The sequence below is a fragment of the Phoenix dactylifera genome, chromosome 5 (assembly GCF_009389715.1).
Source record: "Phoenix dactylifera cultivar Barhee BC4 chromosome 5, palm_55x_up_171113_PBpolish2nd_filt_p, whole genome shotgun sequence".
In the NCBI taxonomy this organism is placed as follows: Eukaryota; Viridiplantae; Streptophyta; class Magnoliopsida; order Arecales; family Arecaceae; genus Phoenix; species Phoenix dactylifera.
In genome coordinates, this window is record NC_052396.1 from 4,302,718 (window position 1) to 4,328,688 (window position 25,971).

Below are 25,971 nucleotides of genomic sequence, written 5' to 3' on the forward strand. Positions count from 1 at the left end.
GGAGAGCTGAGGATCCGTAAATGAAAGGAGCCACGCGCATTAATTGTTGCGTAGGCCGGAGATTCACATTAATTGTTGCGTAGGCCGGAGATTCACATTAATTGTTGCGTGAACTGGGGATTTGCCGGGATCATGTGTAATAAATGCTGGGGCAGTGGCAGGATATGGCCCTTGGCCGGACCTCGGAGAGGTACGGCCGCGGCAGGTGGTTGACAAAGACAAGCCTTTGAGGTCGGAAGTCCTCTAGGTCGGATGATCCGGGATCGGACGTTCTGGGGTCGGGCGCCGACCTCAGTCGTCCGGGGTCGTCGACTGCATAGTCTTCCGGTGGAAGGGTTATTGTATTACTGGGGGAAAACCGTATTCCCCCAACAAATACCATATTATGATATGCATACAACAAAATATTCTGGCCTAATATATTTGTAAGGATTATGTGGGTATGTGTTTAGTTCCATATTGATTATACACTGTATAAATTTTGTATATCTATATAGAAACAAATAATTCAAATAATAATTTCTAACTAATTTTTTTGGACGAGATTCTAAGTTGCTGGATATAGTGTTAAAAAAAAACTTACTTTATGATTCATGTGGATTAAGGAATACTACAACATAGTCCATTTAGATTGACCATAGTTTGATCGTGCCATCTATAATTAGATTTGAATAAATTTAGAATTTGGCGCGGTGTTGTTACATTATTATTTTTTTTGTCCCTGCTTTTTTTTTTTTTTTTTAACCGCCAAATTATCTTTGGTTTAGGTTGCCGGTGTGCAATCATCGTACACAAATAGAGTCTCCGACACACGTGGGCAGATCAGACAAGAAGGTTGCGTTACCATAAATAATGCAACTCGAGACGTGTTAGCTCCCAATTGTTTCGTCACCCAACAAGTCGTATCTTTCTTGACCTCAAATCCAACCCTCCTCTTTCCAATGAGGTCGGAGGACATCGATCGGTGGGTTGGATTTCCTTATTTGGTAGAACGGGGTGCCTTTCTTGTTTTCGGTTTCTGAAGCAAAGCTCGATCTCATGTCCTTTCGGACCACACCTGGTAGGCCGGCTGGGTTGATATGATGTCAATTCGTCAGCGAGCAGTGTGTTTTTGAGTACCGTCGTATGATGCGGGCGAAGGGCCGATGCTTCCGAAACGCCGCTATGGATTGGGCTCAGCTCCCGTGGTTTGTTTGGCAACGCCATTCCCAAAGCTACATCCACGTTCATTCTAGCGAATAGTGCTTGGCCTGAAATGGCTTGCCTCGTTAGCCTGGGTTGCCTGCCAAGTGAAGTTGGCCGCTTCAACCATACCCAACCCCTATTTTTTTCTTCAAATTCTTCGGGCCCATCATGGTTGAGATTGCGACAACATGGGAGTTTTATTGGCAATCCCAATAGGACCCATTTTCTGATCCCTTTGATGCAAGCATCCTAGTTGTGTCCTTGTAATCATCCACCGCTTGCATTTGAGATCGGTGCAGCCAGATGAATGATCAAATTCCGAGTGCTTTGAGATATGGGAGGTGGATGCTCCAATGATGGATGGGCATGAAGAAAAGCAGATCCTTGACGCAGACGTTGGGACACACATGCACGAAGAGATGTAAGGCTAAAATCTTGCGGTCGAGACGTCACAATTAATTCTCATGAGGATTATCGGGTGTTTCGGTAGTAGTAATACAAGTGGTCAGCGATATACCGAGGCAGAAGTTGCCATGCTTTGATGTGGTCCTATGCAGCATTTTTTTTTTATTTTTTTGGCTAAGCATGGTCATGATAGGTATTGGTGAAATGGCCTGAAGTTTCTAATGCTTGTATCTGAATTTTTCTATCAATGAAAAATTACAGACGCTTGGAAAGTTCGTCTACAATTAAGTAAACATCACCATTGGATCACCGGTCCATTCCTAAAACTGTATTTAGTCCAAGTCTAGCACCCGTGGACACGATTAATTGATCCGTTCCGGTTCCGAGTTGCACGTGACTTCGCCAACTCCAGGCATCCACTCACCAATTTCCCATCAACCGACAAAACCGTCAAGCTTGTGACGGAAGTCCCAATCCAGACCTCTGCCTCTTTTTTTTTTTTGCTTCTTCTTCTATCCGGCCTTTGCCGCAATTTCGTGAAGGCGTCGCAAGACGACCCAATCCCGCACCGTCCGACTCACAAGGGTTTACCTGATGAACGATCAGTGATGTAATTGCCGACCCAAGGATCATGGGGACCGGAGGTAAACGCATCGGCGGCTATCATTGGTTTCCAGCGAGGACTTTCTCTTGTTCCGTAATTCCAATTTTTTTCCCTCTCTCTTTTTGTCTCGGAGAAGTTTTAATGGACCCCAGCCTCCCATCAGTCTCATGATACGATTAGGATATGCAGATGCCCTTGGAAAGTTAGAAGCCTCTTTATCCTATTCCAACCTAAAAATAGGAGATTCCGGAAAAAGAGAAAGAGAAAAAAAAAAACTTTATTTACACAAAATCTCTTCTAATTATTCATAATAGCATTGTAAGATAGAATCTTTTTTATACTGGAAATAAGCAAATTAGCTGGAGATTCGTGCACAGATGGATGGGGCGAGCGAGATGGGGCGGGGGAGAGTGGAGCACGTGCGAGGTGGTGGGGTCCGCGGATGGCGCCCACGGCGACTCGTACGTAGATAGGGTCGGAAATGGAGTGAGAAACGACCTTTTCTGCGACCCTGTCGAGGCCTAACTCCAAACAATACGGCGTTTACTTCCCCCAAGAAAGCTTCCCTCTCGGGGAGTTCGTTTCAATTTTTAATTACTAAAAAAGATTATTGGAATTTAAAATTTAAAAAATTAATAATGAGGAAAACGACCGGCGTGGTACAACCATCATAGGGTGGAAAGAATCCCGGCAGTCGCGGTTGGCATATAAATCCAATACAAGCTTATCGAAACAAATAATAAACAAAATAGAGTTGGAAGAAAAAAAATATAAATTAGAATTTAGTATTAATGATCATGGAGTAACTAGATGGTTTCTTTTGGTTAATTAAATGAAAGGAAATTGAGAAACTGCTGGCATGACACGTGGGTATTGATTTATTTTTTTCTGTTACAATAAATCTCAGCGGCAGATTCGAGTCTTTCTAAAACTCTCCCAACTTTTCCTCAAATCACCAAAGCACCCTTTTGTGATTAGTTTAATTATTAAGAGGAAAAAAAAAAACCAAATGGGTGGAGCTCATGCTCACATACCACCACGGCCATCACCACTTTCTTTTAATTTCTTTTAGATTGTTTTGGTGTGAGTTGATGCCTTACGGACGAATTAAAACAAGAAGAGGGTGAATTGATGAAAATGAGAGCGAAAGAAAGAGACAAACGGGCCGGAGTAGTAAAACCATGCCCTCAAGGAGATGCAAGACTTGAAGAAAAAGGCGTTTCTTTTAAATTATATTCCTCTCCTCCGCTCTCTAATTGGGAAAGATATATACCACAATTATTTTTGTCAAGTACCTTTTTTTCCCAAATCTTAATTCCTTTTTCTCTATATTGAAATCTGGCTTTCCATTCTCTCTCTCCTCTTCTTCTTCCTGTGGGTTGTGGGTTGTCTTTTGGTGGAGGAATGCTTGTCTCCTACTCCTTTTAGTTCCCACTCTCCCTTGTACTCCTTCTCCACACCGCCCCTCCTCTCTGTAGAACATAATGGAAATATAGAAGCTTCACACTTCCATCACCTTCTTCACCTCTCCAAACTTCGTGATATCTTTAGTCTTCTGCTTCTGTTGCTATGGAGCACACTTGCAAGCTCTGCTTCCGCCGCTTCGCCAATGGCCGAGCTATGGGAGGTCACATGCGTTCTCACGTGACTTCAGCCGCTCCTCCGGTCAAAGTCCATCTACTCCACGACTTCTCCGCTTCCTCCTCCTCCGCGTCCCCCCGGGAAGCGCCGGCGGTGGCGGTGGAGGAAGTAGAAGAGCGGGGCGGCGACGAGGATGGTAAGGGGATTGGGCTATGCTACAGCCTTAGAGAGAATCCGAGGAAGAGTTTCCGGCTGGTGGATCCGGAGTTCTCCTTGTCCTTCGCCGCAGTGGACGCCGGCTCCTCCTCCGTCGTCCAGGACGGGGAGAGCGAGACGGAGCCCTCCCGCGCCCCGCCCTCCCATCGCGGCCGCTCCAAGCGCCCCCGCCGATCTCCCTTACCCCCGCAGGAGCCCCCCGAGCCGGAGCCGGCCAGCTCCGTCTCCGACACCACCCCCGAGGAGGACGTCGCCCTCTCCCTCATGATGCTCTCACGCGACTTCTGGACCAAGACCAAGTCCGAAGCCGAGGACGACGACGGGAAGCAGCGATCGGACGGCTGGGATGAAGAGGATGAGGCGAAGAAGGAGAAGGGCCAGATCGCCGCCGGCCGATTGCAGCCGCTGCCGCGGTCGCCGGCGTCGGCGAGGGTGAAGAGCAAGTACCAGTGCGGCACGTGCAAGAAGCTGTTCCGTTCGTACCAGGCGCTGGGAGGCCACCGGGCGAGCCACAAGAAGAGCAGGGGTGGATGCATCCCGGCCGTCCAGGCTCGGATCCACGACGTGGAGTCCTCCGAGGGCAATGCCGATCGGGAAGCCGGCAAGGTCCACGAGTGCTCCTTCTGCTTCCGCGTCTTCGGCTCCGGTCAGGCCCTCGGCGGCCACAAGCGCTCCCACCTCGCTTCTTCCGCTGCCGCCACGACCATCACCGCCTCCTCGCCGGCGCCGCTCCCCCCGCCGCCGTCCTCCTCTGGCATCGCCAAGTTCGGGGAAAGCTTCAGCTGCATCGATCTCAATCTCCCGGCTCCATTAGAGGACGAGGCCGAGCTCTCCGCCGTCTCCGATGCCGAGTTTGTTGCGAACTATCCATCAAACTGAGACCACTTACTCTCTTCATATTCATCTACAATCCCCAATTCGATCGCTCCGAACTCCAGAGCGAGCTGATCAAGTATAGAATCCAGTCGAGTCGGGAGCCCATTCAAACTTTCGAGGTAAGAACTACAAAAGAAACTACTGCCAACTTGAAGAAGATCAAACGAAAGTTTGAATCTCCTTCAATATTAAATCTGGAAAGACGAGTGATTTACTGATTTCTTTGTATCTATCTATCTATTGCTCCTCCTTTTCTTCTGCTGACATTGATCTCCATTTTTTTATGTGTGTATTGAAGAAATTGTTCCTGGCTTTAAGTTACAGCTGCTTACAGCAGCAGCTTAGCAGTAGCTTGGATTGATGGAAATCGAGAAACTTCATTTTAATTTAATTATTCCTTCTCCATTTCACTTTATTACTGCTAATATCCCTGGTATCCATAATCTATGTATACACGCGCTCCCAAAAAAATTAATCCTAATGAAGAATTGTTTATTAGAATTTTTATAGTTTAATGAAATTAAAATGTAAATGAGGTTGGAAACTTGATGGACGTTAGCTTGCTAAGTACGTCCCACTTCATGTCGAGGTTCGTGAGTTCTTCGTCGCTGCAGGGCTCGCCCTGGCACCACCAGTACTTCCTTCGTTTCCTCCACCTTTCCCCTCGCTTACACCTCTTTTGTTGGCTTCCTTGTTTTCCTCACCGTGCTTAGCTTTTTGGACCCTAGCGTCCCGTCCCTCTATGCTTCCACGCCTCGCGTCCGCGTTGCCCCTTGGACGCAGCCTTCCTCGCTCGCTCGCTAACTGGTCTTAGCCGAGATTAGCGACAAATGAATGGATGAATAGAAAATATCACCGCAAGTATTCATCTGGTCGAGACTTTGACGCAGTCAAGAGGTGGCCTCGGGAGGAACGGTGGTCCCATCACGTGGCCTGCTGGGAGGAACGTCCGATCTCGGTTGGACCGCTGAGATGGACGCTTTCAGCAGGTCCCGGCTGCTTCTGGCAAGGGGTCGTCATTCACGTTTCGAGTCTTCCAAAAATACCCCTGGAACGCGAGCATAATTTTAGCGGGTCGCGTGTGGAACACCGAACATGCCATCGAGAGCCGTCCCCTGCTTCGGGTTCTGATAAAAGCGTACCGCCGTGGCTGGCAGTCGCTGCGCTCGTCATTCCCATAATGCCCCTCCTCCCCATCACCACCGTCCATTTCCATTTCCGCCCACGAGGTCCGCTGATCCGACGGCGATATCATACTCCCTCGTGCTTTCGGCGCCATTGTGGGCCCACGTGACGAGAAGATATCGGTGAAATCACGGAAATGCCATTGAAGGATGCGAGGTTAGGTACGTACGTATGTGGTGGGATCCGCACTTAACCGATCCAACCAACAATGGCAGCAAAACCGGAGTCGGATAAGAGAGAGAGTGGTGGGTGGGGGAGAGGGATGAGAGGTAACGCGTAGGAGGGTCGAATCCTGTGATATTCCACCCAAACATTTGTTTGCACTTGCCTTGACCATGGCTATGGGTGAATGGTTGTCAATATTACTCGAACCTAGTTGCCCAAGAAAATAAAGAATATCACTTCCACCAGCGGCCAAAATTTCCATCAATGTTGCTATTACTACTTACTCATTAAATTGATTTTTAATCGAAAGCGTAACAATTTCTAACTAGTCTTTATGGATGAGATTCTTGGTGTATGAAAAAGTAATTTAGGAGACAATTTCATCGTGAGTGCAAATTCTCACCATCCTAGTACTTGTATGGAATTCCTATAACTAACGTATCTATATCATGCTCTTTTGTTTTCGGTTGCATAACTTTGGGGTCACGACTGATGCATTGGATGATTGGTGGTGGTGTACCAAGAGGGCCATTTTTTTTTTTTTTTTTTTACTTTAGAGCTAATTTAATGTTTTGAAATCACCTTGATGAGGCAAAATTTTGCAATTAGTACTGGAGTGACATGATTTGTCATTACTATTATAGGAATGGTCCATCTCCTTTCCCGTGTAAAGGACCATCTACATGAACTCGACACCACACCCATTGTTATGTGGGCCCCGTTCTTCACGCTATGCATGCGTGGTATGCATCTACACCCACGTATCCGGGTCCAGCGTTCACATTTTTATCATTCTCGGTGCTATTGGCTTGGGCAATCAAGGAAAGCTTGTGCAGTAGTTGTAGGATTCATATCATAATGTTGAGGTGGGAAAGGAATAAAATAAAGTAGCGTGGAATAATGATAAACATTACAAGGCAGGCAGTTTTATGCTTCTGAGTTGGATGTTGTCTCCTTGGAGAAAGAGAACAAAGAGAGCGGTGGGTGTGGTGGTGGGCTTTCCACTCCTTTCGCAGCACTTTTAGCACAAGAGAGGGCGTTGCCGACGCCAGCTTAGGAAGCTTAAGAGCTGAAAGACCCAAGGAACAGACCGGCCAATAGCCGCTCGCTACTGCTTCTGATCCTATCTATCTTAATTTTTAGGAAAAAAATTGGCTTTGTAAATTTGAAAGTGAAGTCCTTGGTGCCACGTATGCTCCTACAGCTAATACAGTCATCTCAATGGGCTTTTCTTTTGCCGTTTGGTGGTAATTCCATCCATACTACTTGCAATTCCAACCATTATTGAAATTATAATTAAGCTTCGTTCACAGGGCTGTCTAATGACACCGATACACCAAGTTTTATGACTTTGATGAAGCCCGGACACTGTAGAAATCTTAGAAGTGATGTGCCTTCAGTGTGCTCAAAATGAAGAGATTATTGGCACTCCACTTGGATTAGTTACTTCATTGATGAAGCAATCGAGTAGGTCTAGAGAATTCTCTACATAAATTGCCTTATAGATTTGCCAAGAAATAAATATGAGAATATTTTTTGGTCTTTGGTAACTTAAGCACGTAACCTAACAAAAAAATAGAGTGCCTCGCGTCTAGAGTAAGTTCAAAAAGTTTTGATTTTCTTCCTATCACCAAGAACTAAAGGACTAAAGTAATTGATCTTAGATTTAATGTTAAAAAAAGTTGAAAAGAGAACAAAGGTGACATTGGTTTCTCCGTGGATGCTAGTTTGCTAAGTGACTTAGAGAGCACCATTTCACTGGACCGGCAATGGACATGTCTTCTGATGAGATAACTAGAAGCTAGTTTCTTGGGTTATAATCACTCTTTTCTCCCTGATATGGATTCGCACTAGGTTCACTAGAAGCTTTTAGAGATTCTGTAGGCTCTTTAAGAGTTGATCCTTTTAAGGCATCGTTGAATGGCTCAACATCTGAGGTTGAGATGGTTCTTTTTCATCAACCCCACATTGTTGAGGGAAGTTTGGAATGAGTCCAGCTTCAATGTTAACAATTAGCCAGCCCGAAGTGCTAGACTTCTAAAGCATGATTCCAGCCATCAGCACACAAGTTAAACGCTGCTTGATAGCACTGACAGTGGCACGGCATAATGAAATCTTATAACGTAACCTGAGATAACCAGGGTTGTTCCTAAAAGTGCATTTTGTGAGGTAAGAAAGGAAACTTGACTTCAAAGATCTATTTGCAATCAGGTAGGGCCTTGAGCACACCCTTTCACCCTCCTTTTTCTTTTTCTTTATCTTCTTTGCATCCTTTCCTCTACCTTATTTGATCCTCGGAATCCATCAAAATCAGCATTTTTTTCCTCATAAATTTTAACAAAAAATATGAGGATACGTATGTGCATGTGTTTACAGGACTAAGGAATCAAAAAATGCCTTCCGACTAGTTTTTTTGGATACTTATATGTATGTGGGTGTGTCTCCTAGTTCACATTGATTATTTGTCGAAAAGATCTTAGATACTTATACAGGACCAAAAAATACCTTCAGGCTAGTCTTTTTAGATGAGATCCTAAATTGTGATATACGGTATCAGAGAGGATCTGGTCTATAGCCAATGTGGACTATGAGACACTGCAGCACGAGCCCATTGAGTCAGTGAGACCCACACGGGTGCGTGTTTGGCCCCACAACAGTTATTCGTCAAAAAGATTTGAGGTACTTGTACAAGACTAAGATGCCCAAAAAATACCTTCTGATTAGTTTTTTTAGGTGAGATTTTGGATTGTTACAAAAAAAATTGCAGTCTTTTTAAACATACATAGCCGTCTTGGTCTGGTCTAACCAAAAAAAATATTTATTCTTTTTTTTTTGTCCCTAATTACTATGCCCCTTTTTTTATTTTATTTTTCTTTCCCATTCAATTTTATCCTCATGGTCGTGCCTTCTAGTGTACTGTATCATTACAATGAAAAAGGGGGAGAGCTCTCCGTTCCTTATTATGAGATTCCAATTCCACTTATTTGGCTAGGTTCAGGTTTGTGTTCAGAAGTCACCAATTCATGCTTTCGGAGACACCCAGATTCTGCTGGTTTGCTCGTGTCTCGAGACAAATTTTATTAGTTCTAATAGGCTCATGATAGTAGGAAAACAGATACATTGCAATGATGGGAAAGAATTCCGGAGTTCTTCACGGATGAATAAGTGGAAAGTTATATGGACGAGTTATTCACATATTCCTTTCGATTGTAGTTAGCAAATTACTGACAAGTGGATTATGTTAACTAAGGTGGTTCTCTCTATCAAATAACAAATAAAGTTGGGGGGGAGGGATTTGGGCTAGAAGCTTGACTTGGTGTCAACTAACTCAATGTACTTTCAGATAAAAATTCCATGAAAATGCTTTATGATAACAAAATTCAAAAAAAAAAAAAATCCTACAGCAAAAGATAAAAGCATATTAGTTTTGGACATAGGTTTTTGGTTTGAGACCCCTTTTGGCATATGCACAGGCTGGAGAGAGCTTTTGGGTTTGAATTGTTAAGGATCACAAATGAGGTTTAGTCCCACATAGAATATTTATTACGAGGTAGATGAATTAACATAGATGTTTGGAGCCAAAGCTTAATGGTTGAAGTTTTTAAGTTGAATTCAGTTTTGACTTGTATATTAAGGTCTTCTCTTAATTAAAGGCTTAATCGCTGGAATTGGTGGCTCTTATGAAAAATAGCGATATGCCGGTTGGTAGAACTATATAGTGGTGGTCATGGTGCGCTGAGTTGTTGCAGCAAGTGGACTCAAGGAAGCGAAGTGCTGGGTTTGAGCCTAGTTTCGGCTTAATTCCCCCTCTCTCTTTCCCTAGCATGTGAGGAAAAGAAGAGAGAGAAAGGAAAGGAGAAGAATTTTTTTTTCTTTTTTTAGGTGTTTATCTTGATCTCCACATCTTGATAATCTCTTGATGGTGTGTTTTTTCTCTATGAGATTTTTCAATAAAACCGCTTTTTGTATTGATCACCAGTGGATGTATCCTGGATCGTAACAATTGGTACTAGATTTTGGGGTTGAGGCAAAGAATAATAATAGATTGTTCATAAAATTGGGTAATCTGACTAAATTTGAATTCCCAAGATTTAATGAAGCCAACTCTGCACTATGGAAGTTAAAGATGCAAGCCATATTAGTGAAAGATGGGTGCAATATGGCAATTGAAGACAGAGAAAGAACCTACTATGGTGACAGACAAAGAGTTCGTTAAGAGGGACAAGATGGTGTGGCTGATCTTCATCTGCGGCTTGATAAGTCAATACTATTTAATGTTTCATCGGAGACCACTACATAAGAATTGTGAGAAAAGTTGAGGAGTATGTATGAGCGAAGATTTATGCCAGGAAAGATTTTTCTTTGAAGGCATCCATACATCTTGAGGATGCATGGTAGAGTTTTGTTGAGAGAGCACCTGAATCACTTTAATTCACTAATTAGCCAATTAGCGTGGTCGAAGCCGCAATCAAAGATAATGAGAAAGTAGCCATATTGCTTAACTCGATGCCAGTTCGTGCAATGGTCGGTCATGAACTTCAGTGGTGCGATTGTTCTTAATGTTGGTATTGCTTACTGTGGAGGTTTGGTTAAAGAGTAGTCAGTTGGTTCTTCAAGCATCGACATGCTGATAGCGAAGGGAAGATCATTAGAGGAAGGATCATATAGTGTACTTTTAAAATCGTAGTCTAGAGATAAGGGCAAAGTGCAGTGTTATCACTTGATCATGTCCACTGCATGCATGGAAGTAATAAGAATGATGGTGGTTCTTTGGAAGCTGCTTCTCTGATTACAGTTGCCTCTCTAAGGAGTCTTTGTTAAGCTTAGGCTTTCTTGATTTTATTTAGTTCATGCGTTTACTATGCTTAACTTGCCTGTCAATTTCGGCTAGATGATTTGCTGTGATCCTCACCAAATATGAGACAGATTTTTAGGCCAACCCCGCAGGGAAATCGATTCCCAAATCCAGTGCTGGGTCCATGGTTCAGTAGTTGACAGTGATATATCCTGCAACGAGGTCCCGGGATTTAGGCTGGTCAGGTTGCTCATCAAATAATATCATCAGTTGAATTGCTTGCTCAATGACTTCATGACTAAAACATCCTTTTCTACTATGTGGAAATATCTGGTGAGTATAGATTGATGCCTGTAGGAACAAGAAACTTCCAAACACATAGATAGAAACTGATAGGAAGTGGTACACAAAAAGATCAAACCAACCAGTAAGAACTTCCCTCCACCTTTTTGACTATAAATAAAAAAAAATGTAAACCTTAAAATGATTTTAAGTTCAGTTCAGTGAGTTGCGAAGTTGCTAAGCCTGATAGCTACGATAAGGTTTTAGAAGCTGTAGATTATAAAGATCAAGAGTTTCTGTTCAGAATAACAGCCAGGTTACTTAGCCAATTCTGTTTGCTAGAAAAGCTATATCAATTCAAAGAGGAGGGAAGAAACTGCTACAGTAAGGGTACATCTCTTGCGAGTTAGATGGTGTGTGGCCATGGAAGACACAGCAAGGATACATGGACCAATACAGTTTTCTGGAAAAGCCATATCTATTCAAAGAGGGAGAAACCACATCAGGAAGCATCGATTGAAATAAAAATATTCCCTGTTCTTAATTAATTTTCCATCCAATTGCCCAGTGGAGGAATCTTATCATCTATAGTGTCTTTTGCATCGTTTATAACATAATTCAGCTATGTGCCTATGTCTTAGCTTGAACCATTCGCATCACTGTTGTTTGCTTGCAGCACCAGTATAAGCTTTTACTAGGTGCAAGCTTTTTAGTCACCGCTTCAATCATGGTCTTATCAAGAAGGAAAGAAAAAGGAAGTCGTAGATGTCACCACTAACGAGAGCATCCGAGTGGAAAACTAGAATATATTATGGGACCAAACTTGGTCTCGAATGGCAAGCAAAAAGCTTGGTGATAGCCGAAACAAGAAACGTACATCATTAACATCAGCAAAGAAATTTCTCAGTTGACCATACCTTCCTCAAAAAAAAATCAGTAAAGAAACCAGGCCAGACAATGTTCTAACCCAGAAAAGACTAGTGCTTGCAGAAATGTGCAAACTCCCACCATTAAAATTTTACAACATGGCATACTGGTCGTGTTTGGGACAGTCAACAACGTAAACGAGTCTGATACATGTGGGCACAGGGTAGAAAGAAGATTGGAAGTGATGGAGACCGGTTGCATTGGATCTGGTAATTAGGGGTGGTAATCGGATTGGATCGAATCAAATACGGATTGGGCCGGATGTCGGTCGGGTTAAATATGTATCAATCCAAATCCCATCTATTTATTAAACAGATCAAATTTGTAGATCTAAATCTAACATGTTTATTAAACAATCAATCCGATCTAACCTACATAACCTATTTATTAAACAGACCGAGTTAGTTTAAATAGGTTAAACAGATCAAACAGAATTTTAACCGATCAAATGGATTTGAACAGGTTAAACAGATCAAGCGGGTTGCATTAAATAAGTCAAAAATAGGTTAAACAAGTTCTAAACAGAGTATATAAATTAAATAGGTCGGATTATAATCCGACCTAATTATTAAAGGGTTAAAATGGATTAAACGGGTTAAAAATCTAAACCCGAATCCAACCCATGTAATAAACAAGTCTTGACGGATTGATCCGTTTATGATCTAAACCCATTTATGTTAAATCCAAACCTGCTTAAAGCGGATCGTTTATAAGTCGGATTGACAAGTTGGATCATAAATTGCCACCCTACTGGTAACGCCTTCCAGTACTACTGACTCTTTAAACACCCCAGCGGCCATGGGGATACTATTCCACCTGCAACAATAGAAGGGGTGTTGGAAGTTAATTCACACGCATATGGGTGGTCTACCTTGACATGCCATTGACATTTCATACCTGAGGGTCCAAATGATCGCTTCATGGACCAATGAGGTGGTTGGTTGGTTGCCTATTTCGCTTCAGGCCTAACAAGTGGGTCCAACAATGCTGGCCACAAAGAGGGGAAGAGCTTTTTCAAAGTATCCAAATTCATAAGAAGAGATAAAAGTTTTGAGCCTGCCTTTGAGAGACATCCAACTACAATTAGTCAATACTCTTTCGGTAGTATGGGACACCAGCACTTAGAGGTAAGTCCAATGAATAATAGAAAGGGGAGCGGAAAATTTCCAGGCTTCCATTAACTTGATGAAGTACTATAAAATCAAGACATGTTTTCTTGGTAGGAATAAAACCATGATATATAAAACAATGGAAGATAAGAATTGTCTCGTTAGGTATTGTATGCTGATTAATGTGATCTTTAATGGTCATTTGGTGCAGAAATGACATTCTATTCCTTTAAAGATGCTACCTAGCCAGCTAAAGTCTATTAGTGGCATGTCATGGGATCACTGCCCACTTCCTTTGGACTTGGAGAGGTTTAAGAGGATAGAAGGAGGGCTGCCACTTGTTATGCTAGTTCTTCTGTCAAAATTTTCCATTAAATGAAGATTGACAAATTGTACTGTAGCATATGTAGTAGTCAATCCTTTCATCCAGAAGGAGTTTCTTTATTCAAATTTGGCTGTTATTATTTCTCAACCATTCAAATTTCCCACTGTTATTGATGAGAAACAAAGAGGAAAAAAAACGCATGAAGAGTAAATGTTAGACACTTCTGGGCAATCTAATTTGAATCATTGAGAAAATGAGGTGCAAACGAGGCAAATTTTCAAATGAAGTTTGCGAGTCATAATTATAGACACATACCTTATATCCGATGGACAGCTTGAGGGCTCTTTTGATTTGCAGAATTTTTTTTTACTAAAATATATATTTTTAGATAAATTTTTCTACATATATGATATCTGAAAAAGTGGTTTTTGCATGTTTGGTTGATTATTGGAAAGTAATACATTTCAGAAAAAACTTATATTTGGTTGAGGTTCTAAACTTATATTTCTAGTGCTAGGGATGAGGTTCTAAATAAATAAGTGGGTCCAGGACATGAATTATTTTGTATAGGGAAGAGGAGATCGCTCTGAAACATCTGATAAACAGTTTTGGGGGTATTGGATAGGAATTAGAGAAGCATAAGTTGCGTAAAATTTAACCACAACATTATAGAAATTGGATCAGGCTTGGGTTGGGCTAAATATGGTCGCTTAAGCTGCTTTCAAGGCTAGATTTACTTGGCCAATATCTCTCCAACTAGTCATTGGTGCCAAAGAAAAAAAGAATAAATGGATTGATACATGGGTGTTCCACGCTAGATTTTGATTACTGAAGTTGACATTTTCTTATCCAGATATTTAACTAGATCATCATCAAGGTCGGTCCCCCTTCAAAATAGAGTACATTTTATGTTCAGTTAACATGTCAAATGAGTTCCTTGAATGACACTTTTCTTGTGTTTATGATCAAACATATAGTTTATTTTTCCACGATCCGCATTTACAAGTACATTGCTCTTGTAACTAACATAATTTGCTACTTCAATGGGAAAAAAATTTTGCTACTATTTGAGCTTCTAATTTGATCTTGGAGCAGCTAATTTTACCACGAGCAATAGCTCGGACAATCAAAGCAAAAAAAAAAAAAAAAAAAGTTCGGACATTCGAATGCCCATATCCTAATCCACCAGAGATAAGCTATGTAACCATTAGCATCAAGGTCATAAACTGGCACTGGATTGATGGCTTTTTATGAGTTTCCATAGCTAGTCCTCATGGCAAAGAAGCTAGGGTTCTGGTACTGACCGATTTACCATCAAATTCCTGCTTCCATCACCAACCTCGGTACCGGCAACCAGAGGTGAAGACCCAAGGGGGCCCATGATGGAGTGAACTTGGAGATGGGCCATGATGACCGGCATTAAGGCTAACGACGGTGGCTGGGTAGTATTCCAGGGTCCAACAAGCCAATTATGACACTCTTTCTCTTACGGCCCATCAGAATCTGCATAGGTCTTTTGACAAAGAATGACTTCTGCCACATCTAGTTAAAGTGGTTTCAGGTGGCCACGATTTAAACCATGCGAGTTTGTTGTTTCTCGTCGCCCATGGAAAAGGGTGCAGTTCTATCAAAAAAACAACAAAAAAGGTGCAGATTTTTGACACGTTGGACGAAGGAGATGGGAAAGAACAGGGGAGGAGAACAAAGGTTATTCTTTTTCGGATGCGGGTTGTGTCTTTCGTGTGCAAGAAGGATTCACCTTCCTTCACGCAAATCCACCATAAGATAGGATTACACAATAGTCGCTTTGAGATCCATGCAGACAGATGAACGGATCCGACCGCTTTTTTTTTTGTTTTGTTATTGTCCATCCATAGTGAAAGAGTACAAGGTGAGGGAGACTTTATTTTTTTTCTTTTTTTATTATGCATAGAGTGCTTAGGGTTTCATTTATGACTCAAAAAAATAGAGCTTCAGTGCATTTGGCATGTGGGCGATTGTTAGATTTTGTTTGTTGTTAGGAAGAGGAAAAGAGTTAGGTACGAGGGATCGATTAATTCTTTATTGATGATCCACATGAATTATGAAAATCATTATAGCAGCGGACAATATGATTATAATAGTTGTCATTTTCGTCCATTATATATAAATATATTTATAACGTAACAGGGTTGGGCGAAACCGTTACAACAGCCATAATAGTACACCAAAATGAGGCATGTGGATGCGACGGAATGGCCGAATGGATGGGCCTATCGGCAATGTAGGAATTAAGTTGGGCTTTTCACCGTTTAGCTCCGGTCCAATTGCAGGCATTATGGCAGCGGCTATGTCTCACCAAATCTATACGGGTGACGAGCTTGGAGAGGCCACATGAATCCATAATGCTGCGGGTTTGGATATTTTCCTATTTCTCAAAAATGCTTCGGGGCCGACTCTGGTATCAAAAAGTAGCTTCATTGCCGCGTTTTAGACGGATAGGGTTGGGTGCATCATTTGAATGCTAATTATATTGCTAAAAATATACTAATTATACTGCACGATCCATTAGTGGTTGTGGGTAATTGGGTGCATTATAAACTCAGAAATTGATCCACCTTTCATGCATAAAATGTAAATTAAATGCAATTGTTGGAAACTGGATCGGTCGGTGCTTCTTCATTTAATGTTACATGGTCCTATGGAATCTGAAATGTTACATGAACCTTAAAGAGAGAGAGAGAGAGAGAGAGAGAGAGAGAGAGAGAGAGAAACCCAAACAGTGAATCAACTTTCCCCGTTGCATAAACTTGTACACAATTTGAATTCAACATTGCAATGACAAGATTGTAATCTCAAGGAATTAATGAGACAGCAATTAGAACAGAATGCTTTCGCATTCTCCTCTAACAATATAACAAGTTTAAGGATCTGTGGAAGAGAAATACTGCAGTAATTTTGATGAAAAATCAGATGGTACCCGAGTAGGACAATGGTTTCGGTTGAGGCAAATGGCAGTGCATGTAGCTTCCAAGATAGGCTGAACAGAACAGAAGAATAAGAGATTTAGGAGTCACTAACGAAGATAAATATAGCATTAAAAAAATTCGGTAGAAATCAAAAGTTTTAACAGACCTCATAATTTGGCAGACTATATATGAAGTGCTCCAAGAATATTCGTGCGGCAGAGATGCCTATAAGCCTCACCTTCACAACAAATCTATCACCACTCTGGCAATGCAAGAAGCCGAAAGACAAAATTCTAGCTCAGTCTGATAGAGATGTAAAACCTCAGCAGAGGGATAGAAATGACATCAAGGCTTTTGTTTAAACGATTGGATCTTTTATCTGCATGACATCTCCCAAAGAAGTAGTGATTGCCAGCCAGATTAGACTAATGAAGAGAGATGTATGAGGCATTGGAGACTTTCATCGATTTTCCAATTACTAAATTTTGGGATATCAAGAATTCCTTTAGAAAGGAAACATCCAGTATACTGAAAAATTCAGTATCCCCATTCCCTCCTTAGTTCTTCTCACAAATTCACTCTTCAACCATCCCATATCATGCTTGGCATCTAAAAAGCCTTAATTTGAACGGTAAACTAGCTTATCTACAGTGGTATCTCTCAACTCATTGAAGGTGTGATGATATCTGAAAACGAATGAGATTCTGATAATGGGAAGGCAGGATCATGTCAGAGGAGAGCCCATAGATCCTGAAATCCCAAAAATGTTGTAGCATCAGAGATTACCATTACAGATGGATTCCAGTATCCCATGAATTCAGGAATGGAAGAGCAAAGTCCTTTACTACTTCCTCCTACTTCTTTCATCCTTCTATTTGTCTATTCAAAGACTCATCTGCATCGAAAACATATTAACTATAGGCTGATTGCCTGAGTCAGCATCCCACTAGGCACCAAAGCCCTATTTGGATGTATGTTTCAAGCATCCACAGGATACTGCTTCTGCATGGTGGAACAGGGTGATGATAGAGAGAGGGAGGGATGGAGGAGTTTGTGAGACCAGGAAAAGCCACCGATCCCACAGTCACTAGAGTTTCTGGACATTAAAATCTGACAAATGGAAGACTTTCAGTATCCCTAGAACTCAAGGATCTCAAATTCGGTGGCTTCTCTCAATCTGGAGATTTCTTCCTTTTCTGGACTCATCCACCCTCAACTCCTCACCAGCATTTGTGATATCACCCCGATAAGACACTGACATCCAAACAGAAACTAGCATTCAGAGGATCATCTTGAAAAGTTTATCAGTCACGCACTTCATCAATAAGCCCGTGACTTGAAAAACTCAATAATTTAAATAGCTGGTTTTATATAAAAAATTATAAGGTTTAGGAAACTCTCACAAAATGTATCATAAAGCATTGAGAATCTGACTGATGCAATCACAACAATGCCGGCTACAACACCCTACATTGTTAAGTGTACCTCTGATCTTTTGGTCCAACTACTCTAGTCAAAAGCAGAAGTATTCGAATTTTGAAAAATTAACAGCAGAAAAAAACACAGTTGCCAAGTTGGGAAACCGCCGCAAGAAATGATACCAAAAAAGAAAGCAGGGAACCATCGATAATAATTTATGTAATTCGGGACACTGGTAACATCTATGTAATATTATTTTAAAAATTCGAAACAAATAAATCAATTTTAGCAATATAAGCTTAGAAAGGAACAAAGCAAGAAGACATAAAGAAATTAATACTATTTTACAATGTACGTAAGTCTATGCAACAAAGTACATCTTATGGTTTACCATTAAATGAAACACTATTCTTATGCTTTCACTATTGCCAAAGATATGTAAGAAAATGAACTTAAAAATTATGAGACTGACAAAATAAGGAATTTAGTCACAAGTCAAAATCTCCATACTAATCTACAACAACCTTAAAAACAAAAGACGCTTAAATATAAACTTATTGAGGCAATTCAACAAGCATATTATGAGCTGAAATAAGAATGACATAGCAACATAGAAGAGATCATCTCCTAGGCATCATCAATGATTGTAATTTAAAAGAGTTTTAGATGCTGATGAAAGAAAAAGGGAAAAGCTTAACAAGAACATAAACCAACTAAACTTAACTCTGTGGTTCTAATATGAAAGAAGGTGGTCTCTTCTTTTCAAATCAAATTTTAATGCCCTCTATCGTGGATTCTTTGCTTTCTTCCTCCCTTCAGCCTACATGTCTATATTTTCTTTCATGTAGAAATTAGGTTTCCACATTTACCAATTATTAGAGTTTGATTCCAACATGGTTCTCTCCACAGCTAGACAACAAAAGGAGATGAAAACAAGAAAGAAGAGAGTTTATATTGGTTAGAATTTGTAACTGTGGAGGAAATAGGATCATTTCTCTGACCATTCTCACCCAATATGTGATAGGATAAGAGACAACAAACTAGTTCCTTTGGGAACGCGAGTTTCATGCTTCACAAAATGCACGAATTTCTCAATTTGGTTTCCCGAGAAACCTCTTATACATACACTCATATCTGTAATATATTCAATAATGTGCAGGAAATATTTCATAGTATTATGAAGAAATTCTTGCCCAAAATTTCATGCTCAAGAAGAAACTTGCAACTTTAGCATATATATTTGTTGATCATTGGAATATTTGAGGTTAAACAAAAGAATGACATACTCTTAAAGGTGCAATGTATTTTAGGTGTAGTTCTGACAGGGCTAGTGATTCTCCAGTGCGGGCAATGGCATCTGCATTAATGCCAACTCTATCAAGTAATTCATGACGACCTGATCATCCACAAGAAGCGAGCAGCATACAAGCTTAACTCATGATATTTGAGTAGTAGAAGCAAGAAGCAGCAAAATAACGTTGTCTAAAGAATGGCAATATTTTGAGAACAACCTGAAGTTTATCCCCAATAAAAGCAAAGTTGACAAATGTTAGTGAAGCATCTCTACCCAGTAATCAAAAAAAGGTAAATATATAACTTCAATCTGAAAATGCAATCATATAGACATATTGGTACCATTTTCCTGACAGATTGAGCACATTTTCACTCCAATTTCCTCATTCAACATATGTTGCCATTAGTTAATTAGACGCATAATTACTAGACTTCTCTTGAGAGTTTCTGCCATAAAATGGCATAATGCTTGTCTCCTTGTTAATATTGAAACAGTGAATTGCTGTTGAATTGTCGGAGCATTTGAAGCATGAGTAGAATAGCTGATTTTGGTACTCTGGATTAAGGTTAGATGGGTAAATATGTTTCTGTAAGTTATTAGGGTTCATACATGATTTATAAAGGATGATAAGAAATAACAGTTTTTTCAGAAGTTTCTGGCAGATTGTTGTCTAACTAAAAGTGAACTCCCATGTCAAATGGTAACAGAAAACCTATATCAGAATCACGAGTCCGTTGGAAAATAGGGATCTAACATCTGTTTACATTTGTTAGGAGCTTTTTCAGAGAAATAGAGGAATGGAGCCAGTGACCAACCAGGAAGGAAATCAATATTACTTGGACAGGTGGCATGGTTGTCAAGTATTCAAGTGTCCAGAAGAATCTGACACGGGAATCTTCTAAAAGTCAGACACAGGACATACCTTTATCTTATATATATGTGTGTGTAGATATTTATTGATATATGCATATAATGAATCATGAACTAGCTCTATGCTCCTTAAGTTCATAAACTTCAATAAAATGGTTGCTAACTTATATGTTATAATTAAAAACTTTTATAGAAGCACCAAAAGTAGAGATGCAATAATGATGATATTATAATTTGCTGGTATAAAGTATCAAGGAGTGCCATGAAGTGTCCAAGTGTCCAACACATCAAAAATTCCAAAATTTGGAATGTCCAAGTAACATCGGAAAATGTTCAAAGATTTCATATAGTTAAAATCTTAACAGAAATGGAATGGAGAGCGGAAATAGACTTTAAGCTTTTATTTTAATATAAAATCTTAGAATAAAGACATGTATCTTTCTGGTTTTCTTTCCTCCACAGTTGGAGCACCCATAATATTCACTTATAGAGGTATTGTAGAAAATTTACCAAATTATGCCTTAGATACTGACGATTTCTATTGTATTTTTTTTCCAAGATGACAATGAACTTGAATCACCAATGCAATTGCCAACTAATGATCAGTTGGAGTATCGAATACACAATAGTACGATGGCTGATTAGCTTACTTAGAGTTCATTTAGGAATTTATTTTATCTCACGAAACATGCAATGAATATGTTGGTCAAATACTTCTGACAGACCAGTACAGTAATTTTCAGTGAGCTACCGAGGCTAAAATTGAATGGAATGCCATGTAGGGCATTAAGATTAGAGAGTAGATTCTATGGCTTGTTTAGATTTTTTAATAGGTTTTTGTAGAAGAATAAAGGTGAAGAAGTAGTAGCGACAAGAAATGAGGGAAAAAAAACAGCCTCAGAACTCAGAAGAGTCAACAATACTGAATAACTCTACAAATTAGAACCTAGGTGAGAGTAGTTGCCAACTCAGATCATGGAATCACCACCACGGAGGAAGTGGAAGCAAAGACACTTTTTTTATCATCTCTCCAAATAAAATCAAAGTAAGAAGGGAAAGGGGCATTGGTAGAGATTGTATTACAACTTAAAGTCGCTACTAAGAGCACCAGATGCTTGAAACTCCTTTAATACAAGGAAATAATGTGGCCCAATCACTTGGAGAACATAACAGCTGAATGAATAGATTTTTGTTTTCCAGATAAAATATCGTAGAAAACCAAAGTTCTGATTTATAAATGCAAAGCTTCATATTGGCACTCAAAAGAGCAAGTACCAGATAAATAACTGTTTTATTAATCTCCTGTCATACAAGAAAGATACAACTAAGCACCGTAGACATAACTGCATCATTTTTCGACACCCTTCTTAGTCCTTGCATTCTGACTGGGGAATTGAAATCAAGTTTCTCATATTCAATTTGACAAATAGATTACTATCACCCAATACCAGTGTAGGAACAGAAACATCAGAGAAGAAATTGGCACAGATATGTAAAGTAGCACAGCATATATATTCAAATCAATGATCTCTGTTTCGTAAAGTGTGTTTTTGAGCAATGTGGAGTCAATCAGTAGATTATGGAGCATTTGAGAATAAGTGATCCTAAAATGGCATCAACCTATTGACTAATTTTCTTTCTAAAAGGGCAAAAGGTCAAGGGTGCAAAGGATATCTTTTAAGGGTGGGGGGAAATTAGTTTTAACCCTTGCAGGACTAGTTACCTATCACTCAAGGTCCACATCAAAATTCATAGAGCTAAATCTACCACTAAAGTAACATAGGACAACATTTACAACGGCTCTAGGATAAGGCATAAAGAACACTTTGGCACAATCAAACACTTGACAATGCAAAATGAGAAGATATAACATATTCATTCAAGTAGACAAACTCATGCATACCTCAGTCATTCTTAATTAAAGATATCAATAAATATGTAATTTATTTTTTAATTGTGAATTTATTCAGTCATTGAAAATAATCAACAGTGGGATGGCAGCATAGCACCCTCTCAAGTTGACCAACTATAATAACAAACTATTTGAAGAAAAAACTCACCATGTTGGCAATAGCTTGCATAGATGGCATTGTTCACAACACCATATTGATCAAGTTCGTAGTCTCGGACCTTGAGCTCAACTTCGAAAAATTTATCTGTCCTGAAAAGAGAAAGAGAGATAAAGAGAACTTTATAGGAAAAATACAGTAATCGCGTTCAGATCATCAATAATGCAATTAAATTCGATAAATAAATAGTATATTTTACATATACATGGTCACGAGAATAGGGACTAGCCCATGACTTCATGCTAAGGAGCTCCATACCAAACATGGAGGAAAATAAAGTGCTAGGCCGCATGAATCGTATTGAAGGATGAAAACATGGAATATATATTGCATTGTTACACAAAACATAAATGAGAAGCAACTAATTCTTAAAATTTAATTTTAATGCACAAAATTCAACCCAAGCACTTATATTTTCTAGAAGAGAAACAAACATAAAATCATAAAAAAGTAAGTGATGGGTAGTTCACAAGAACCTTGCGCTCGCGCATGAAGAACCAAAAAGAGGTTTCAACTTTACATAGTGAATGGGCGATAACATCGATTTGGACACCAAGGAGAAAATTTAGCAAACTTGTAGCGGTTAAGAATCTTCGCTAAGAATAACTACAAGAAATCCACTGAATTCTCTCCGCAAGATGAGACGAAGAAATAATTACAAAAAAGTTCTTTCTTTTTCCATCTACTTCCTTCATTCTTTTCTAATACCTTAATCCTCCATTCTCGTTGGAATCGAACACCAAGGATCTCCTCGCGGCGGCGGCATGGACGCGCCAGACGCCGGACGGCGACGAGGTGAGGCCTCCACCGCCGCAGCCGGCGGGCGGTCGACGGATCGGAAGGGCCGCTCCGGCGGAAAAGCCGGCATTCGATCTCCTCCAGCGCTCCGCGCTCGATGGAGTGGAGGCCACGAGGGGGGCGTTGGAAACAAGGCTTTGGACGTGCATCGCGCCGCGCGGCGCCGAGCTCGGTCGGGCCGTTCCGGTATTAGTTGGATTTGGAAATTGGGTGGCGCGGTGTGGTCTCCAGAGGACTGCAGCGGCAACGCAATGAATTGGATCGATCCAAGTCCAGAGGAAGAACCCATTGGGCATTTGGGTCCGACACTGATTGTAACATAGCAGCTGTTGATATTTGGTTCGCGCGCCCTTCGCTCCACCTCAACCACTTCATCTCATGCAGTGACAAAGAAGAATGCATCAATTTAACTTCTAGTTTCATTATCGCATTCGATCATCAAATTATACAAAAACTAAGATTGCGTTACCCGTTATTAATATTTTTCTTTTGGCATATCTCGTTATTAATAGTTTAGTACCTCGACTAATTCTATCGGTTTAACTAAAGATATTAAACCTACCCAAATTTGCATACATGAAAAAGCTCTCACTCCCTTTCTAATTTTATTCTCCCATTTGGCGGTAAAAAGAAAATAGAAAGATAAGAATAAAAAACAAGGAACCAGTAAAAGAAGAAAAAAGTGGAAAAATTGTGAAACGCACAATTTATGTTGGAATCTTGGACTGATTCGACCTGTCAATAGTCCTTGCGATGCACAGCATTATATGAATATTCAGAAGTGCTTGGAAGTTCTCAGTTCATTTTGCTACCATTTCAACCATATAAGCTTGCTTATGCCTATACATGCTTGCTGAAGCAGGAAAGGTTTCTGAATCATTAAGATGGGTGGAAAGTTTGTTTTCCTTTTATAATATCTGATTTTTTTCATGGTTCATGCAGGTACCGTCAGGCTCAAAAATTCCGGTTGTGCTCCTGAAGTAGAAATGTGGAGATCGTTATTATCTTCCCTTGGGGAGCAGATATGAACCCATCAACAGGTATTGTATGCTGAGCCACCATATATTAGCTACATGTCTCTAATTCAAGTGCAATCTTTAATCTCTTGATACTGCTGCTTTTCCTGAGTGGTTACAGCACAAATTTGGCTCCTGCAAAACTTGTTGGTAAATTATCTGTCTATTGATAGCCTCAATAGTCTCAAAAGTATGGAGCGTACTCGGTAGCCTCAAAAGTAGGGAGCAGTCAATCTACAATGGCAATGTCATCATTAATTCCATCTGATCGGCATTTACACTTCCCACCTGATAAGGCAGATGGGTGGCAAAGGAGTTGGGCGTGTGCATTATCAATTTGGGTTCCTGCAATATGCTTCCATCCACCACAAGAAATTGTGGATCCTGTTGTACAGATAATTTTTTGATTTATTTGAAAACAAAAATTACAAATTGCTTTGAGGGGTTTACAAAATTTTAGAGCGACCAGTCACAGACCCTTTCTTCAGCATAAATAAATAGTTCTTTCCATGCTTGGTTAGTCAATGAGCATTTGCACAATCTACAGCCTGTTGTGATACCAGAATGGATGACATTTGTATTTTTTTTTTCCCCAAAAGGCTTAGCACAAGCAATTTCAACAGATTTTACAAAGCATACAGCAGGTTGGCGTGGCAGAATTGGAAGAGATCTAAATTTGACTCCTTGAGCAGACTCCACTTTTATGCTTTCTTTTAATTTTTTTGCTGCTTGCTTGGGGTAACGGGGGAGTTGCGTTTGGGGGCCTCTTGGCCTAGCCAACAACAACTTGAATGTCGACCTTTGTTCTGTTCGTGCAAACAAAACTTTTTTCTCTGGCAGATCTCTAGAGCTTGACAAGATTGTTAGTTTTCAAAGTCATATTTACCCTTTTCTGGCATTCTGGCTTGTTAATCATGGTTAGGGATTTTAACTCTCATCATGGAAGCTTTGCATTGGAACTCATAAGCGTACGTTATCTTAGGAATCTGCTAAAGAACTTTTCTTAGCTACCTAAACTTAGAAACCAGTAAATTGTCAACGAATTGATCCTATCGTCCATCTAATTTGAGGGTGGAGAATCAAGAAAGGTTGTGAATCAAGCGACATTATGCTAGGCCAAAAATTGTTTCATCGATCAGCCAGTTCAACTGCTGGAGTACATGTGACAGTTCTATTGCCTGAATATCCTACAGCGACATCTCATGGAAATGCCGTTAGGTCAAGCAGGACTTGTTAGAAGAGCGTTACCTGGCGATTGTTGTATGTCTTCAAGAGCTTTCTGGCATTTTGGCCTGCTTTATTAGGATATCACGGCTATTGCCTTTGCTAGGTAGATGCCTGCAAGGCTTCATCAACCAAACTGTGTGAAAGAATACTTCGATGAATGAAACTCTTACCGGAAAAGACTATATAAAGAACAAAAATCAGTATGTCATGGACATAGAGAGACATTTTCTCAAGCGGTAACGTAATAACATGAAGAAATCAAACACCATTAGACCAAGAAACAGTAAAGTCTAGGGAGCCTAGCAACCCACCTGAAGAACCAATGTAGACTTCCTCTCAAATCCTTCATATATGACGTTCAATTTCATTTCAATACCTACCGAGGATCCATTATTAAATTTATGTTAACTATCAAGTGAACAACATGGTCCTGCCACGTACATTATGTTTCTAACTGGAGAATTAAAACAAATCCACGTTCAACAGGAGATACAATTTTTGTCTCATTTTTTTTTTTGTTCCACCTTTTCTTTTCTCACTGCGATGTATCCGCACACAACACTGCAGCTGGTTTTCCCATCTTCACATACAGAAATAACACCGAATAAATGTCGCAGTTCTTTCATGCCAGACCAACCATTTTGCAGCTATAAATTTATTTCGGTAATGGAAATA

The 25,971-nt window shown here is 40.3% G+C and overlaps 2 protein-coding genes across 2 annotated transcripts; one reads left to right on the forward strand and one right to left on the reverse strand.

Moving 5' to 3' along the window:
- Positions 1-3,442: 3,442 nt before the first annotated feature.
- LOC103711678 (zinc finger protein ZAT4-like) lies at positions 3,443-5,314 on the forward strand. The gene has a single exon (XM_008797922.4). It carries the CDS (start codon positions 3,764-3,766, stop codon positions 4,868-4,870), a length of 1,107 nt encoding a protein of 368 aa, XP_008796144.1. The 5' UTR covers positions 3,443-3,763; the 3' UTR covers positions 4,871-5,314.
- Positions 5,315-16,404: 11,090 nt separating this feature from the next.
- On the reverse strand, positions 16,405-23,333 carry LOC103711636 (acyl-acyl carrier protein thioesterase ATL3, chloroplastic-like). Its single transcript, XM_008797872.3, has 5 exons — positions 22,964-23,333; positions 22,247-22,347; positions 19,309-19,418; positions 16,770-16,865; positions 16,405-16,674 (listed from the first exon to the last, which is right to left on the reverse strand). Exons 1-5 carry the CDS (start codon positions 23,200-23,202, stop codon positions 16,558-16,560), a joined length of 663 nt encoding a protein of 220 aa, XP_008796094.1. The 5' UTR covers positions 23,203-23,333; the 3' UTR covers positions 16,405-16,557.
- Between the last annotated feature and the right edge of the window lie 2,638 nt (positions 23,334-25,971).